Here is a 15,521-nt window from a genome sequence, read left to right as displayed (position 1 = left end):
TTCCTTATAAAACCTGCCAAGACATATGATTTAACAGGTTCAGTTTGTAGAAATCAGTTTCTAGAGTGATATGTATTACAGCCATTCAAAAGGAAAGAATTGAGTTGAGTTATACTTTTAAAACAGAGCAACAGTCAAAACTATGTACAGGCATACCTCCTCTTATTGTGCTTTGCTTTATTGTATTCCCAGATATTGTGTTTTTTTACAAATTGAAGGTTTATGACAACCCTGCATCAAGCATCTGTCAGTACCATTTGTCCAACAGCATTTGCTCACTTCATGTCTCTTGTCACATTTTGGCAATTCTCAAATATTTCAGGCTTTTTCATTATTACTATATTTGTTATGGTGATCTGTGATCAGTGATCTTTGATGTTATTATTGTAATTGTTTTGATGCACCACAAACTGTGCCCATATAAGACCACAAACCTAATCGATAAATGTATGTGTTCTGACTGCTCCATCTACCAGCCATTCCTCGCACGCTCTCTCTCTGTCTCCTACTCCACCTCTCTAGCTCTCGCTCTTCCTCTCTCTCCCCTCAGGCCTTCCTATTCCCTGAGTCACAACAATCTTGAAATTAGGCTAATAACCCTACAGTGGCCTCTTAAGTGTTCAAGTGAGAGGAAATGTCGCACATCTCTCACTTTAAATCAAAAGCTAGAAGTGATTAAGCTTGGTAAGGCATGTTGAAACCCAAGACAGGCTGAAAGCTAGACCTCTGACACAAAAGAGCCAAGTTGTGAATGCAAAGAAGTCCTTGAAGGAAATTAAAGGTGCTACTCGAGTGAACACAAAAATGATAAGAAAGTGAAACAGACTTATTACTGATATGGAGGAAGTTTTAGTGGTCTGGTTAGAAGATCAAATCAGCCACAACATTCCCTTAATCCAAAGCCTAATCCAGAGCAAGGCCTTCACTCTCTTCAGTTCTCTGAGGGCTGAGAGAGGAGAGGAAGCTGCAGAAAAGTCTGAAGCTAGCAGAGGTCGATTCATGAGGTTTCAGGAAGGAAGCCATCTCCATGACGTAAAAGTCCGTGAGGCAGCAAGGGCTGATGCAGAAGCTGCAGCAAGTTCTCCAGGGGATCGAGCTCAGATCATTCACGAAGGTGGCTATACTAAAAAACAGGTTTGCAATGTAGATGAAACAGCCTATTGGAAGAAGATGCCATCCAGAACTTTCCTAACCAGCGAGGAAAAGTCAATGCCTGGCTTCAAGTTTCAAATGACAGGCTTCACTCTTGTTAGGGGCTAATACAACTGGTGACTCTAAGTTGAAATCAGTGTTCCTTTACCATTCTAAAAAATTCCAAAGCCATTAAGAATTAGGCTAAATCTATTCTGCCTGTGCTCTATAAATGAAACAACAAAGCCTGGATGACAACATAGCTGTTTACAGCATAGTTTCACCAAATATTATAAGCCCACTGCTGAGAACTGCTCAGAAAAAAAGATTCCCTTTGAAATATGACTGCTCATTGACAGTGCAGCTGGTCATCCAAGAGCTCTGATGGAAATGTACAATGAGATTCATGTTGTTTTCATGCCTGCTAATACAAGATCCATTGTGTGGCCCATGGATCAAGGACTCATTTCAGCTTTCAAGTCTTATTATTTAAGAAATACATTTTTTAAGGCTAGAGCTGCCATGGCTGGTGAATCCTCTGATAGATCTGGGCAAATTGAAAACCTTCCAGTATAAAGCTTTTTCATCGACATTGAAAATCTGTTGTTTAATGTAGTCACCTTCATTAATTATCCTGAATCTTGAGATGGAATGTACTCCTGGTGAAGGTGCTGTGAGGATTGTTGAAGTGACAACAGGGGATTTAGAATATTACATAAATTTAATTGATAGAGCAGCAGCAGGGTTTGAGAGAATTAACTCCAATTTTGAAAGAAGTTCTGTGGGTAAAATGCTATTTAACAGCATCTCATGTGACAGAGAAGCCATTCATGAAAGGAAGAGTCAGTAGATGTACCAAACTTTATTGTTTTAAGAAATTGCCGCAGCTGCCCCAGCCTTCAGCACCACCACCCTGATCAGTCAGCAGTCATTAGCATGGAGGCTTGACCCTTCACCAGCAGAAAGATTATGTGCTCTATATTTATGTAGCTACTTTAAACATCATGGCAACCTGTTATCATCCTCATTTCACAGACTGGGAAACATAACAGAGTTAAGTCATAAAGTACTGTTGGGAAGAACTTTCTGTCTACCAGCTTAGGTGGTGGGGGAGCCTGTGAATCAACTGACAATGTATTAGTAAGACAAAAGTTCGGGGAGTACTCCCTGAACAACCACGAGTAGGGGGTTTGTGTATCAGTGAAGGGGGAGGGGAGAGGACTTCTGTGTGAAATACGTATGGCCGCTTCTGATGTTTATGCAGTGTCCCATCTGGCTGCTAAACCTGTTTCCTTCCTGGCTGGAAGCTGGCACCAAGGGGATTTATGGCGGCTTCTTTTCAGAAAGTTCTGCCTTTAATCAGATAAGGGAGACTCAGAAAAGGCTTCCGTCTTCATCTTGCTGTATCTCAGATGTCTTCCGTTTAAAGTAATAGTTCTACCATTCTGATGGGCTACGCGTCCCTTCATTTGGGACTGCACATAGCTAACTCAAGAAATGCGGTTCAGCTGCTGCTGGTATCCCTGAACTCAAAAGGGCCTAGAACCCAGACCCCTGAAAAGGAGGCATCTGCTGGCTGGTGTCTCTGGCGAAGGGATGCACAATGAAGTTGATGTTGGAAATGCTAGGAAAACTGCAAACCGGATCTGGCTGATGCTCTGGGAAGGAAGTGCTACGGCCGGAACGAAGCAGCATTTCTAAGGCAATCCAGAGCCACAAGCACATGGAAAGCCCACAGGAAGCAGACAGAAGGAGCCGGTCCCTTCGTCCTGCTCCAGCCTTGTAGTCTGTTCGTGGAGCCTCAGAGGGAGTGAGCTGGCAAAGCAGAAACTGGGTAGAGGGTCCCAGCTGCAGCATCAGTTGGAGGAGCATGGAGGGTGGGTTTAGAGCTGAGAGACAGTAGCAGCATCGACTTACTAGAAGCGCACCTTCTTAGGTAGGCCTCACTCCAGACCAGATGAATCAGAAATGCTGCGGGTCTGCTCAGCAATTTGTCTATTAAGCACCCCCAGGTGATTCAGGAACAGGTCAAGCTTGAGACCCAGTAAACTAGAACACTGGGCTTCCAATCTCTTCATTTGCTGATTTTCAAACTTATGCTAATGATTGGTTCTTTAAGAATGAGAAAGTGCTACTTTTCACAATCTAGCTGTGATCCCCCTTTGCTTCTAGGACAAATTCAAATTATATAAGACTTTGGTTTCTTTATGAATTAAATAGGTATGATACTCAGAGTTTTTACTTCTTTTTAAGTTATAAACAGATTATCTTTTCAGCAATAAAATATAAAAACTGAGTATTTGTATATAGTTCAATGATGTAAAAAAATTTTTTAAGTATAAAGTGAGACACTGAATGATATCTATTTTCTGTAATTATTGTGGTACTAGGTAGAATTTAAGCATAAATGATAGCTATTAACTACAAATAATAATTAGCGTTATTTTCAGACATCTGAGCCAGTTTTTTTCCCTTAAGTGCCTTATTCTCCCTAGGATAGTATAAAGCGTTTCTTGTAAAGTTTAACCCTCACCACAGGCATATGCATACACTGAAACACAAATCCAAAAATGATACTTAAAACTCATCCTTTCTCCTTTCCTACCCATATGTTCCATTCCTTTGTCCCTGCCCCATGATTCTGAGAAATAAAAAACGTAACAGTGGCTAAAGAACTGAGTTAACAGTACGAACCTTGCCATTCATTCACTAAAGATGCCCGAGTTCTACGTATACTGTGTTGCAGGCTCTGTTCGAAGCCCCAAGCAAACAAACCGAGTGAACACTTGTTCACCAAGTGAACAAAGTGAAATTTCTACATCTGGACCTTATATTCGAATGAGTAAGATAACAATAAGTGAATAAATAATATATAAGTTGCTGGTAGGTGTTATTAAGAAAAATACAGTGGTACATGGAAAAGGAGTGACTGGTCTTGCTATATTGTGCATTAATTTCTGTATGCCCCATAGCCTAGCCCTTAAGAAATTTTTGCTGAATGAACAAATGTATTAACACATCTCTATAGTAGCTTCTGTCTCATTGGTAACAGTGATAATTCTGTAGCTAGTGAGATTTATCTAAACACAATGGCTGTGAATTCTGAAAAATGAGAGCAGTAGCATTAAAGATGAGAATAGTGAAAATAAAAATCAAATTTCTGGATTCAGTCAAATTAGAGTAAGGGAAGACCAAGAAAGTCAGATCACACAAGAGAACCAAAAGGAAGAGGCTAGCAGGTCTGTACTCTTTGTCTTCTTCTTCTTCTTCTTCTTTTTAAGACAGGGAATACTTTATTCAAACCCATAAACCCATCAGAGAAATGGACAACTCGGGTCCGTAACAAGGCATTGTGTTTTAAAGCATAGGTCAGTAATTGTATATGAGAATATACACTGCTACATAGAAATTAGCTGATCAGAGCACAACTTTTCAATGTTCAAAACAGAATAAGGTTTCCTGTAAATGTAGCACCTTTGTGACATTAACTTTAATATTCCTCTCCTCCTTCTTCACCCTCACCTTCCAACAGAATCCACACCAACTTCCTCATAATCCTTTTCAAGGGCAGTCATGTCCTCACAAGCCCCAGAAAACTCTCCTTCCTCCATGCCCTCCCCCATACCAGTGAACAAAGGCACGCTTGGCATACATCAGGTTATACTTGTGGTCCAGGTGAGCCCAGGCCTCGGCAATGGCTGTGCTGTTGCTCAGCATACACACAGCTCGCTGTACTTTAACCAGGTCTCCACCAGGTACCACAGTGGGAGCCTGGTAATGCCAACTTTGAAGCCAGTGGGGCACTAGTCCACACACTGGATGGTATGCCTGGTCTTGATGGTGGCAGTGGCAGCACTGACATCTTTGGGAAGGAACAGGCAGCAAGACATATATTTGCCATGGCGAGGGTCACATTTCATCATCTGGTTGACTGGCTCAAAGCATGCATTGGTGGTCTGTGCTACAGAAAACTGTTCATGGTAGATTTTCTCAACAGAGATGACATGGGCCTATGTGGCCAAGGAGAAGTGGATGCAGAGATAGGGCACCAGGTTGGTCAGGAATTCTGTCAGATCAACATTCAGGGCTCCATCGAATCTGAGGAAAGCAGTGATGGAGGAAAACAATTTGACCTATCAACCTGTTTAAGTTAGTGTAGGCTGGGCGTTCAATGTCAAGATTTCTCCAAAAAGATGATAATGGGGTTTCCCTTCTGTGTTATTGTTTTCTTTTCTCTTGCTCCTTGTAAAATTCTCTGTCACTACTTTTTGCCATTTTAATTACTATGTGTCTTGGTGTGGACCTCCTTTGCTTTTGTTAGAGGTTCTCTGTGCCTCCTGGATCTGGATTTCTGTTAGCTTCCCCAGATTCAGGAAGTTTTCAGCTATTATTTCTTCAAATAAATTCTCTGCCCCCTATTCTGTCTTCTTCTGAGACTTCTACATGAATGGTAATGTGCTTGATGGTATCGCTAAGTTCCCTGTTTTCACTTTCCATTATTACTTTTTCTCTCTCCTGTTCAGCTTGATTTCTTTCTCTGTCCTCCAGATTGCTTATGCATTCTTCTTCCTCTAGTACACTACTTATTCCACCTAGTGTATTTTTAATTGCAGTTATTGTGTTTTTCATCTTTGATTGGTTCTTTCATACATTGTCTATCTCTTGAGTGTCTCATTGAGATCCTCCACTCTTTTCTCAAGTCCATTGAGTACCTTTATGACCACTACTTTAAATTCTCTATCACACATGTTTCTTATCTCTGTTTTGTTTAGTTTCTTGCTGTGATTTTGGCCTGTTCTTTCATCTGGAAGGTATTCCTCTGTCTCATTTTGTCTGACTCCCTGTGTCTGTCTGTGTGTTCGGAAAGTCAGGTATGACTCCTGCTCTTGAAAGTAGTGGCCTTATGAAGAAGAGGTCCTGGAGTGCCCTATTCACCAGAACTTGGCTCTTCAGGGGTGTCTCTTATGTGTATTGCATGTGCCCTGCTGTGGTAAGTGAGCTGCTTTTGCATTAGTCCAGTCATGGCTCTCCCCTCCCATTGTGGACAGGGTTTGGTCCCTGTGTTGTTGTTGTGCGGTCTAGTGCTGCCTTGGGCTTGAGTTGAGTCAGACTAGGCATTTGCCAGCGGTGGTAATAGCAAACTACTGGATACTTTCCTTGTGTTTCCCAGGGATCTACCAGAGGGGCAGTAGCATCGAACCGCTGGGTACTTCTCCTTGTGTTAGCTAGGTGTGTGATAGGATGAGTTGAGCTTAGGGTCCTCCTACTCCACCATCTTCCCTGGAAGTTGCTGTTATTATTATTTATATTGCTAAGCCCAGTTAATGGGAATATGTTTTTTTTAATTAACCCAAAATTATATGATCAATTAATTTATGACAAAGGAGACAAGAATATACAATGGAGGGGCGCCTGGGTGGCACAGCGGTTAAGCCTCTGCCTTCGGCTCAGGGCGTGATCCCGGCATTCTGGGATCGAGCCCCACATCAGGCTCCTCTGCTGTGAGCCTGCTCCGTCCTCTCCCACTCCCCCTGCTTGTGTTCCCTCTCTCGCTGGCTGTCTCTATCTCTGTCAAATAAATAAATAAAATCTTTAAATATATATATATATATATATATATATATATATATATATATACACACAATGGAGAAAGACAGTCTCTTCAGTAAATGGTACAGGGAATACTGGAGAGCTACTTGTAAAAGAATAAAGTTGGATCACTTTTTAACACCATATTCAAAAACTCAAAATGGGTTAAAGACCTAAATGGGAAGGAGTATCTGGGTGGCTCAGTTGGTTAAGTGTCCAACTCTTGATTTCAGCTCAGGTTGTAATCTCAGGGTTGTGAGATTAAGCCCCAAGTCGGACTCCATGCTCAGCGGAGTCTGCTTCTTTCCCTGTCCCTGCCTCTCTCCTTCTGCCGCTGCCCCTTGCCCTGGCCCCGCACACACTCACTCTCTCTCAAATAAATTTTAACAACAACAACAACAAAAGACCTAAGTGGGACTATGTTTTAATACTGAAAAAGGTGAGAAGATATACTCAACCCTCCACTGATCATATCTGCAACATTAACCAGGTTTTTCAAACCACTTAACTAAGCCTTTCTACCTACCACTTTGAAATAACTGCAGGCTCAAGCTTTCTGCAAGGAAGGAGAAAGCTTTTTTCAAATAAGCTCTTTAAACCTAAGTGGTGCCAGAAAATACTACAAAGTACCACAAAAATATACAGTTAACTTTTCCATACCTATGTCTTATGAAATAACCAAAATCAAATTTATGTAAGCTGTTTTCAATCCTTATATATAGCATCTTCCCTTCTAATAAGTTCATAATTTAATCAACAATCTCTATTTATAGTCAAGTCTAGGTGAAGATTTTAAAAGTTGTTTTGGGGAAGCATTTTCTTTTGTTAGAATTCACGGTGGTGAAATCTAACATTGTCTCAGGAAAAAGACTGGATGGTTTCTGTAGAAGCAGCTTCTTGAATCATTTCAAAACAGAATCCCAAAGACAGTGTATTAATGTAGAGTTATACTTAGAGATATATTTCTACATTAATAAAATATGCTTTAAAAATTAATCTCAAGTCTGAGCCAGACAGAGAAGGGTGGAAAGCCTGAATTCTATACCCACATAATCAACAGTCTGTGGAAACTGGGAACCATGCCATTGGTCTCCAACTTAGCACAGTTGGGAAATGACACATTCTTTAGGAAGCACTCATCCAGGAAATGAGTGGGTCAGAAAGCACACCAGTAAAAGGTCCGTAAACTTGTTTTATGAATGAAGTATGAAGTGTACTGGCTTCAAGCTGTAGCACCTTTATGCATCATAATTTTTCATTCTCCAGTTTTTATCATGTTAACAGATATTTATAACAGAATTGTAACAGGAAAAATAATTATGTCAGCCATCAGAATATTGTTCCATGCCATTTCATAATATTTATAATTTTTTCCCATATGTGCCCTCATTCTAAGATTCCCACCTGCCCCCCCACCAAAAAATGGAATGATACACACACACACAAAACAATGCAGACTTAATCAAATTTATTCATACTACTCATGAAAAGCAATTACATTTGTACATAAAATCATTAACACACAGAACAAGAGAAATCTGATTAGACACACAATACAGAAAATACATGAAAATTAAAAATAGCATACTTTAAATTTATACTGTACTTTCTACTTATTCATAGCAGCATCTGTAGGATTCCTCTATTTGTTAATAGTTAACTAGCAGCAAAATTTTTAAAATTACACAAATTCAGTAGATGTTTCCCTCCACTGTTTCATTCATACAGAATTTATCACATTAACCAAAACAAACCACTTCTATTTCCTGAAGAAAAAGGTAGGAAAAGATGTAACCAGCCCCCCCCCCCCCACCCCACGAAGAAGAAAGGGTAGAGAAAAGAAGGTGAAGAAAATTTGCATGCCATTACCAAAAGATAAATTCTCAAACCCTTGACCAATTATGGGTGGATTTTATGGAGTCTCTCTGTATGTGTTAGTGAATGAAGCTATGTTAACTTTATTTTCTGGCTTTATATTGCAGTTGAAAAATATGTGGAAGTTTCCAGGAGGCCTGTCAGAGCCTGGAGAAGATATCGGTGTGTACCCCTTAGATATTTTTAATTGGCTTGAAAATGTTCAGGAAATTTGTGTTTACTTTTTTGCTGTATAGCTGAAAATAAGATTTTAAATTTTCTAACTAAGAGAAATTTCAGAGAGGTTACTTCAGGGCTAATAGAAAATTAGCAGCAAAACTTGTAATATTACAACTTATCCCACTAGTATAAGAAATACCATTAGGAGCATACCACCTATTCTGTTTAGGGTTGCTTCTAGATTAATTTGTTTGAAAATAGAAAGCTTTGCATATACATTAGTAAAGTTTAGCATTAAGCGTTATTTTGGATATGACTAATACTGTTCCTGGAATTAAACTATAAGAAAACACAAATTCTTGACCATTTCACCACACAAGGATGAATAGTAACTTTTAAATGAACCTCAAAATAGGTATTTATAAAGTAAGTTATAAAGCAGTAGTGACTTAATTCTCCTCTTTAAAAATTTTATCTGCTATTTATTTTAAATAGGAAGCCAAAACATAGTAAAATGTCTCATACAAGAAAGTCTCAAGTGAGAGTTCCCTAGAGCAACATCCTGAGCTCAATATTTCAAACAGGGAAATGTGAAATAAGCTAAGAATGCTCCATGTTACTGAATTTACAGTAAATAGAAGGAAGAATAAAAACGGAGTTTTCCTACCTACTCCTGACCCTTGACTGGGTCAAATGCAGTCTGCATCATAATAAATCAATAGATGCCTCATTTGATATCAGTATTATTTCTCCATGATTTTTTCCTCCATAGGCATGTCCCCTATTTAGCCAACATTTATATATAAAGGCAACTTCCTAAGTTATCTTTAAATATTTTATTTAAAAATGTATATATACTTGAAACATGACTTTTTAAAAATGTTACACAGATTAAAATGCCCTAAACACAGTACATAGCCAACTCCTAATAAACCGTAAGTAAATTTACTACACTGAGATATAGCCATAGCAAGTTTTGGTTTTTAGGTACTTGTGGATCTTCTGCTTAGAGTCCATTGCTTGGGTCTTCTGTTGAAATAAAAGATTTTGTGGTGGTACAGGTGCTGAAAGAGAGGGCCATTTATTTTGGAACACCTCGTTAATCCCACACTATCCTTGTGGGATATATGAGAGTGTGTTAAATTTATGTCTTACGTCTTTACCCAGTCCATATTGGGCAAAAATCAGGCTACAGGAGGTGTGTTTCACTTCCTCTTCTCCATCTTGCCTTCTCAAATGAATTGACTTTTTCCTTTTGAGTTTTTACAGATCTTGTGAGTTTTCAGTATACTTATATTTTAATGCAAGTGAAGAAGCACATTTCCAAGCCAAGTATGCATAGTTTTAGGTTGAAGTGTACTCCAGAACTCTTCAAGTCCAGATTAAAAAAAAAAAAAAAAGTAGTGCATTCTGAATTAAGTATTTGTGGTTGGCACAACAACCCACCTATTCAGCCATGAGGAGTTACAAGAAAAGCAGCAACTGGCATTCATCATATTGATTAGGAGTATTACTAATTAAAGCTTTGCCTTTAGAACTGATAAAATCCTGAAAGCAGCTAGAAATGATAACTGACAATAGAGTTCCGAAAGACTATGTCTATTTTAGAGCATTTCTGTCTTATAACACAATAGATTATTAAGAATGAAGCCAAATTACCCAATAAGTATCCAAGTTATTTTCTTAAAACTCTGTATTTAGGAAAGTATGTAATATATTTTAGAAATACAGCCATCACAAATGTGTACCCATTCATATGAGCTCTTAAGTAGTAAACACTAATTGAGAAACACATTTGTTTGGAATCCTTCATTCTTTGATAATACTAGGTAAATGAAGCACTACTGTCCATAGTGCTTAAAAAAATTAAGGGGGGGGGCGCCTGGGTAGCACAGCAGTTAAGCGTCTGCCTTCGGCTCAGGGCGTGATCCCGGCGTTATGGGATCGAGCCCCACATCAGGCTCTTCTGCTGTGGGCCTGCTTCTTCCTCTCCCACTCCCCCTGCTTGTGTTCCCTCTCTCGCTGGCTGTCTCTATCTCTGTCGAATAAATAAATAAAATCTTAAAAAAAAAAAAAATTAAGGGGGGGCATATACAAAATAGAATGCAATTTTCAGGCTTTGCTATAATACCCTAATAGTATGAAAGTATCTACAAGATTAAAAACAGAGAAATTGGCTTCCTAAAAAAATGTCATTACCATTGACAGGAAGAGAATCTCCTGCATGGTCAAAGGACCATAAAGCAATGGGGTCTGCTCAGAGCTCATCAGTACACCAGAATCAGAGGGAAATGCCAGGAAAACCCACATTCTGCACAATCTTTCCTATTTTATTTCAACCTAATCCTATTGTTAAATATTACAAAATAGAAATAACAAAATAAACTCCTTTTCACTGTCCTGTAACTAAACAAAACACTGTGACATATTTAAACATATCTCTCAATCAGCAAAAATGAAGACAAAACCCTCTTGGTTTTTCCTATGTTCTTTAACCATACAAAACAGTAAATGTTCTTTCAGTTCAACTTTCAGTACATTAAAATAAAGGTACAACAGAATAAAGCAGTTCATCTGCATAAAAAAATTTTTTTTTTAATTCGTGGTGAAATAGCCTTGTAAAGATTTCCATCTTGAGGTGAAAGGAGTCACTCATACCCTGGATGTAAAAGCACTTATTTACCCATTCAGTTTTTAGTCTGTTCAATGATATGCTGATCCAAGTTAAACTATCAAACTACCCAGGCAGTGCTGATTTCCAATCAACAGCTAAGGTGACTGTTGAGTGGGGTAGATTCACTCACTAGTCTGTCTTTTGTCTCCGTGATACATGAAAAGGCTAGACTCCGAATGAAATGCCAAACTCTGGATTAGTGGTACTAAGAGTTTAACAGAACCCCCATGGTTATTTTTCAAAGCGTTGAAAGAATAAAAATAAACATTTAAACAATAGTTAAGTGAAATCAGCAAATGATGTGTAAAATTTAAGACTAGTGCCACAATCTGTAACAAATTTAATAACAAACATATATTGTATTCCAAGCTGAAAATTATTTTTCTTATTAAGGAAGATTTTCCTTTTATTCACATAAATTCTTTTATGTTTTTAGTTTAAAACAGTAAGTTCTAACCATGTGTAATCTATGGCAAATCTCAAGCGAAGGGAAACTCAACAATATAATTCAAAATGGCAAACAGATGTCTTATATTTTAGAACACTTTGCTTTTCCTGTGCATATTTCTAGAGCTGTTTCTTGAGGGGGGAACCCCCACAAGCATATATGGACAATTAAGACAGTCTATAGTCAAAATATGTGGAAATTGAGATTTTTTTTCCCTTGACTTCCTCTTCCTTGCCTATTTTTCACCAGTAGGACTACTGAGAAGGCAAATATAATTTTCTATTTGACAAACAAGGAAATAGAAGCATTGCATAGAGGTCCTTGAACAAAAATCTATGCCTGTGGCAATTGTGGAATTGGGAAGCTTCCAGCAAACTGAGCAAAGGAGGCAGCTTTATAAAGCATTTCTCATGAACACCTTGGGAGGCGACAGAGTGTCACAAAATTTGAGAAAGCCCATTCAGGGGGGTTCTTCTGGAGATATAGAAAAAGCAACCGCAAAAATGTTAATGGCAATCGTGCCCCAGAAATTTGCATAATATTGAAAAGATCAACCTTATAAAATGTGAAACCCTTGTATTATAAAATTCTGTAAATTGTGGGTTTTTTCCTAACACTTATGATAAAATAGTTTTTGGAATCTCAAGAAACCAAGGAAATGCCAAAAATTACCATAGTGGGATTCCATTGACAGGATAAGTAGGAGAGCACAACAAAATGGTTGTAAGTGAAACTGCTCTAGGACGTCAGAGGCTTGACAGCCCCTGCCAAATCACAGCTCAGTACATTCTGCAGCGCTACAGACTTTTGTAAGGAAGAGTGAATCACGATTTCTCAATACTGATACGTGTAAGTTTAGGCAGTTCTGATGGATGATCACAAACAGGATAATGATGAAGAAATATATAGGAATACTAACTGCAGGAACCTATGTTTTCAATTTTTAGGAAATAGAAGAGGTTAAAAATGCGACCCCCAAAATATACAGGTGGGTAAGCCTACAAATAGCAGCCAAAGAAATAGTCAATATTTCAAAAGCTTCTAAGATGCACAGTGGTAAAAAATACTTTGGTATTTCAGGATGTCCAGAAGGCGAAGAGTTTATGTTGAATACTTTCCTAGGATGAACTTTTTGCTTTTCAACCTTTAGATAATGCTACTTTATCTGAAAATCTTTGTGATCCTTACTGATTTATACATCTTTCTTTTATGTAGGAGACACAGCAGTTCGAGAAGTTTTGGAAGAAACTGGTATAAAATCAGAATTCAGGTCCCTCCTGAGCATTCGGCAACAACATACCAATCCCGGAGCTTTTGGGAAATCAGATATGTATATCATCTGTCGCTTAAAGCCACATTCATTCACCATAAATTTTTGCCAGCATGAATGCTTAAGGTGTGAGTGGATGGATCTCAATGACCTGGTTAAGACTGAAAATACAACTCCCATCACCAGCAGAGTTGCTAGGCTGTTGCTCTATGGGTACAGAGAAGGGTTTGACAAGATTGATTTCACCATGGAAGAACTTCCAGCAGTTTACACAGGCTTGTTCTATAAACTCTATCACAAGGAACTGCCAGACAGTTACAGAACTATGACAGGAACGGATTAAATCCATATTTGCATGTTTTAAAAAATGGTAAGTAAATCGTATATGCAGAGAATGTGTTCCATATTATAAAAAGTAGTGGATGTTTGGAGTTAACTAAATATCTGACTTTAATTTTCTAATGTGTATAATTTTCATGAAGAAAACTTCTCTGATGAAAACGTGAAAATTTTAAAAGCTTCTTTTCAAATGAAGCAAATGTACGAAAAAGATTATAGCTCTAAGTAAGCTTCACTGGATAAAGGCAAATGTGGTATAAAGGGTGGAGGTCTATACATTTTCCAGGAATTTTTGTTGCTTTTCTTTAGTAAGGCAATGGTTAAATATTAACTAGTAGATAAAAGGCTATCTGACCTTCCTCCAAACTGAGCGGGTAGCTGTACACATTTTTTTTCTCTGATTAACGAATTTCGAAAATGTATGTCTTCTTTCACGCGAAATGAGATCAGATGCTGCCCTTAAGATCAGCTCTTAGCAGACATTGGAAGAAAAAGTATAGCTTTCTGCCCAGGTCCTGTTTTGGGTCCAAGTTTATACTGCCCAGTCCGTTTCAGTGCCACATACCAACTGGAGTATTTCCTTGACCGGTAAGTATTGTAGTTATTAGATTCCAGTCGCTCAAAAAAGAAACACTCATCGGTAACACATTTCTGAAAAATAAAGGAAGAAGTGGTAGTTACTATTATATTTTCATATGAAATACTTACGACACTGCACTGCCCGTTCTGCTCAACCAGCAGCAGGGCTCTTGGCTTCAGCAGACAGTCCAACTAGCGTGCACGGTTCAACAGACCAAAAGTCTGACAGAATATACCTCTGCGGAGGGATGCAGGAAGGAACACAGCAAGTCAGCAGAACTTTCAGGCACATCTCTTCAGAGGAAGAATCCAAGGACCATCCTCCAGCCCCCCAAGGGACAGATCAGGGGTTAGGCAGCAAGAGCACACAGACGTAGTGGGAACCACACTGCCTCGGACTTGAAACATGCTGTGAACGCAGCTTTCACAGAGGGGGATACGCCAGTACCAAAGAGCATAGTACACTTGGGAAACCCAGAGCTGTGGCTTCCAGCTAGGTATGTCTGGTGCATCCATATTCCTCCCAGTCCAGAGGCAGGCTACCAATCAGGGGTCATTTCTACTTCTGTCAGGGTTCCATGCAACTGATGGAAGGGTAACCCAGAGGTAACCTTCCTAAAGAAGAAGGGTTTTGTTAATAACTTTACTCACAGAAACAGAACCAATTCCTTAAATTATAGCAACTTTTTTTCTAGTGGCTACCATTTCTAAGGCATAAAACAATAGTTTATTGTACAGAAAATAGCTAATGAAGAATAAGTAACGTAGACCATACTGATTTCTGGCAGTGTCTTTCTTGTGAGAGAGGAAACTACTCTCCCTTTTTATTTCAGTCAGCTTTTTATGGGGGGCGGGGGACAGCTAGCTTTACAAATAATTAGACCTGTAAATACTGTTCCAAGTAATGGAGTCTAATAGGCTGCTACATTATTTCAAGTAAATGTTCAAAAATCAACTTCACAGGGTAGACTGATAATAGTTACTGACCTCTGGGATGTGTGTTGGGTGGGGGGTGTCAAAAAATGATTTAAATAGACTGGTGATGGGTAGTAAGGAGGGCACGTATTGCATGGTGCCCTGGGTGTTATACGCAAGTAATGAATCATCGAACTTTACATCAGAAACCAGGGATGTACTGTATGGTGACTAACATAATATAATAAAAAAACATTAAAATTAAAAAAATGATTTAAAGGCAATAAAGGAAAAACAATTTTTTATATTACGATTAGACAGGAAGAAAGAATTATAAACTTATATGGAAAACCATATAAATGTACGCAAATACACAATGTGTACATAAGTATATGACATAAGCCTGTAGTTTTGTATTAATGAGTATACCAGATTCCAGCTTACTTCTACATATTCAAATCTAGGAAACTTCAAGTTTAGGAAAACACACATGCAAAAGACTTGAATCTTTTCCCAGATTCTTTAGTTCTAAGATAAACTAA

The 15,521-nt window shown here is 38.6% G+C and overlaps 2 protein-coding genes across 3 annotated transcripts in view; one reads left to right on the top strand and one right to left on the bottom strand.

The window, feature by feature from the left end:
- NUDT6 (nudix hydrolase 6) overlaps positions 1-15,521 on the top strand; it is a 33,080-nt gene that overhangs the window by 13,427 nt on the left and 4,132 nt on the right. For both annotated transcript variants that reach the window (XM_087866432.1, XM_045799035.2), the window contains 2 exons: positions 8,703-8,757; positions 13,092-13,516. In XM_087866432.1, coding sequence (XP_087722558.1) covers positions 8,703-8,757; positions 13,092-13,489 — 453 coding nt within the window. In that variant the 3' untranslated portion in view covers positions 13,490-13,516. The remainder of the gene's footprint in view (positions 1-8,702; positions 8,758-13,091; positions 13,517-15,521) is intronic.
- FGF2 (fibroblast growth factor 2) overlaps positions 8,172-15,521 on the bottom strand; it is a 66,978-nt gene continuing 59,628 nt past the window's right edge. The window contains exon 3 of the mRNA XM_045798657.2: positions 8,172-14,136. Within this exon, the coding sequence (XP_045654613.2) occupies positions 13,951-14,136 (186 nt within the window). The 3' untranslated portion in view covers positions 8,172-13,950. The remainder of the gene's footprint in view (positions 14,137-15,521) is intronic.

Source organism: Ursus americanus, chromosome 13 (assembly GCF_024610735.1).
Source record: "Ursus americanus isolate L20-20 chromosome 13, mUrsAme1.1.p, whole genome shotgun sequence".
In the NCBI taxonomy this organism is placed as follows: domain Eukaryota; kingdom Metazoa; phylum Chordata; class Mammalia; order Carnivora; family Ursidae; genus Ursus; species Ursus americanus.
This window is presented reverse-complemented; position numbering and strand designations above follow the sequence as displayed.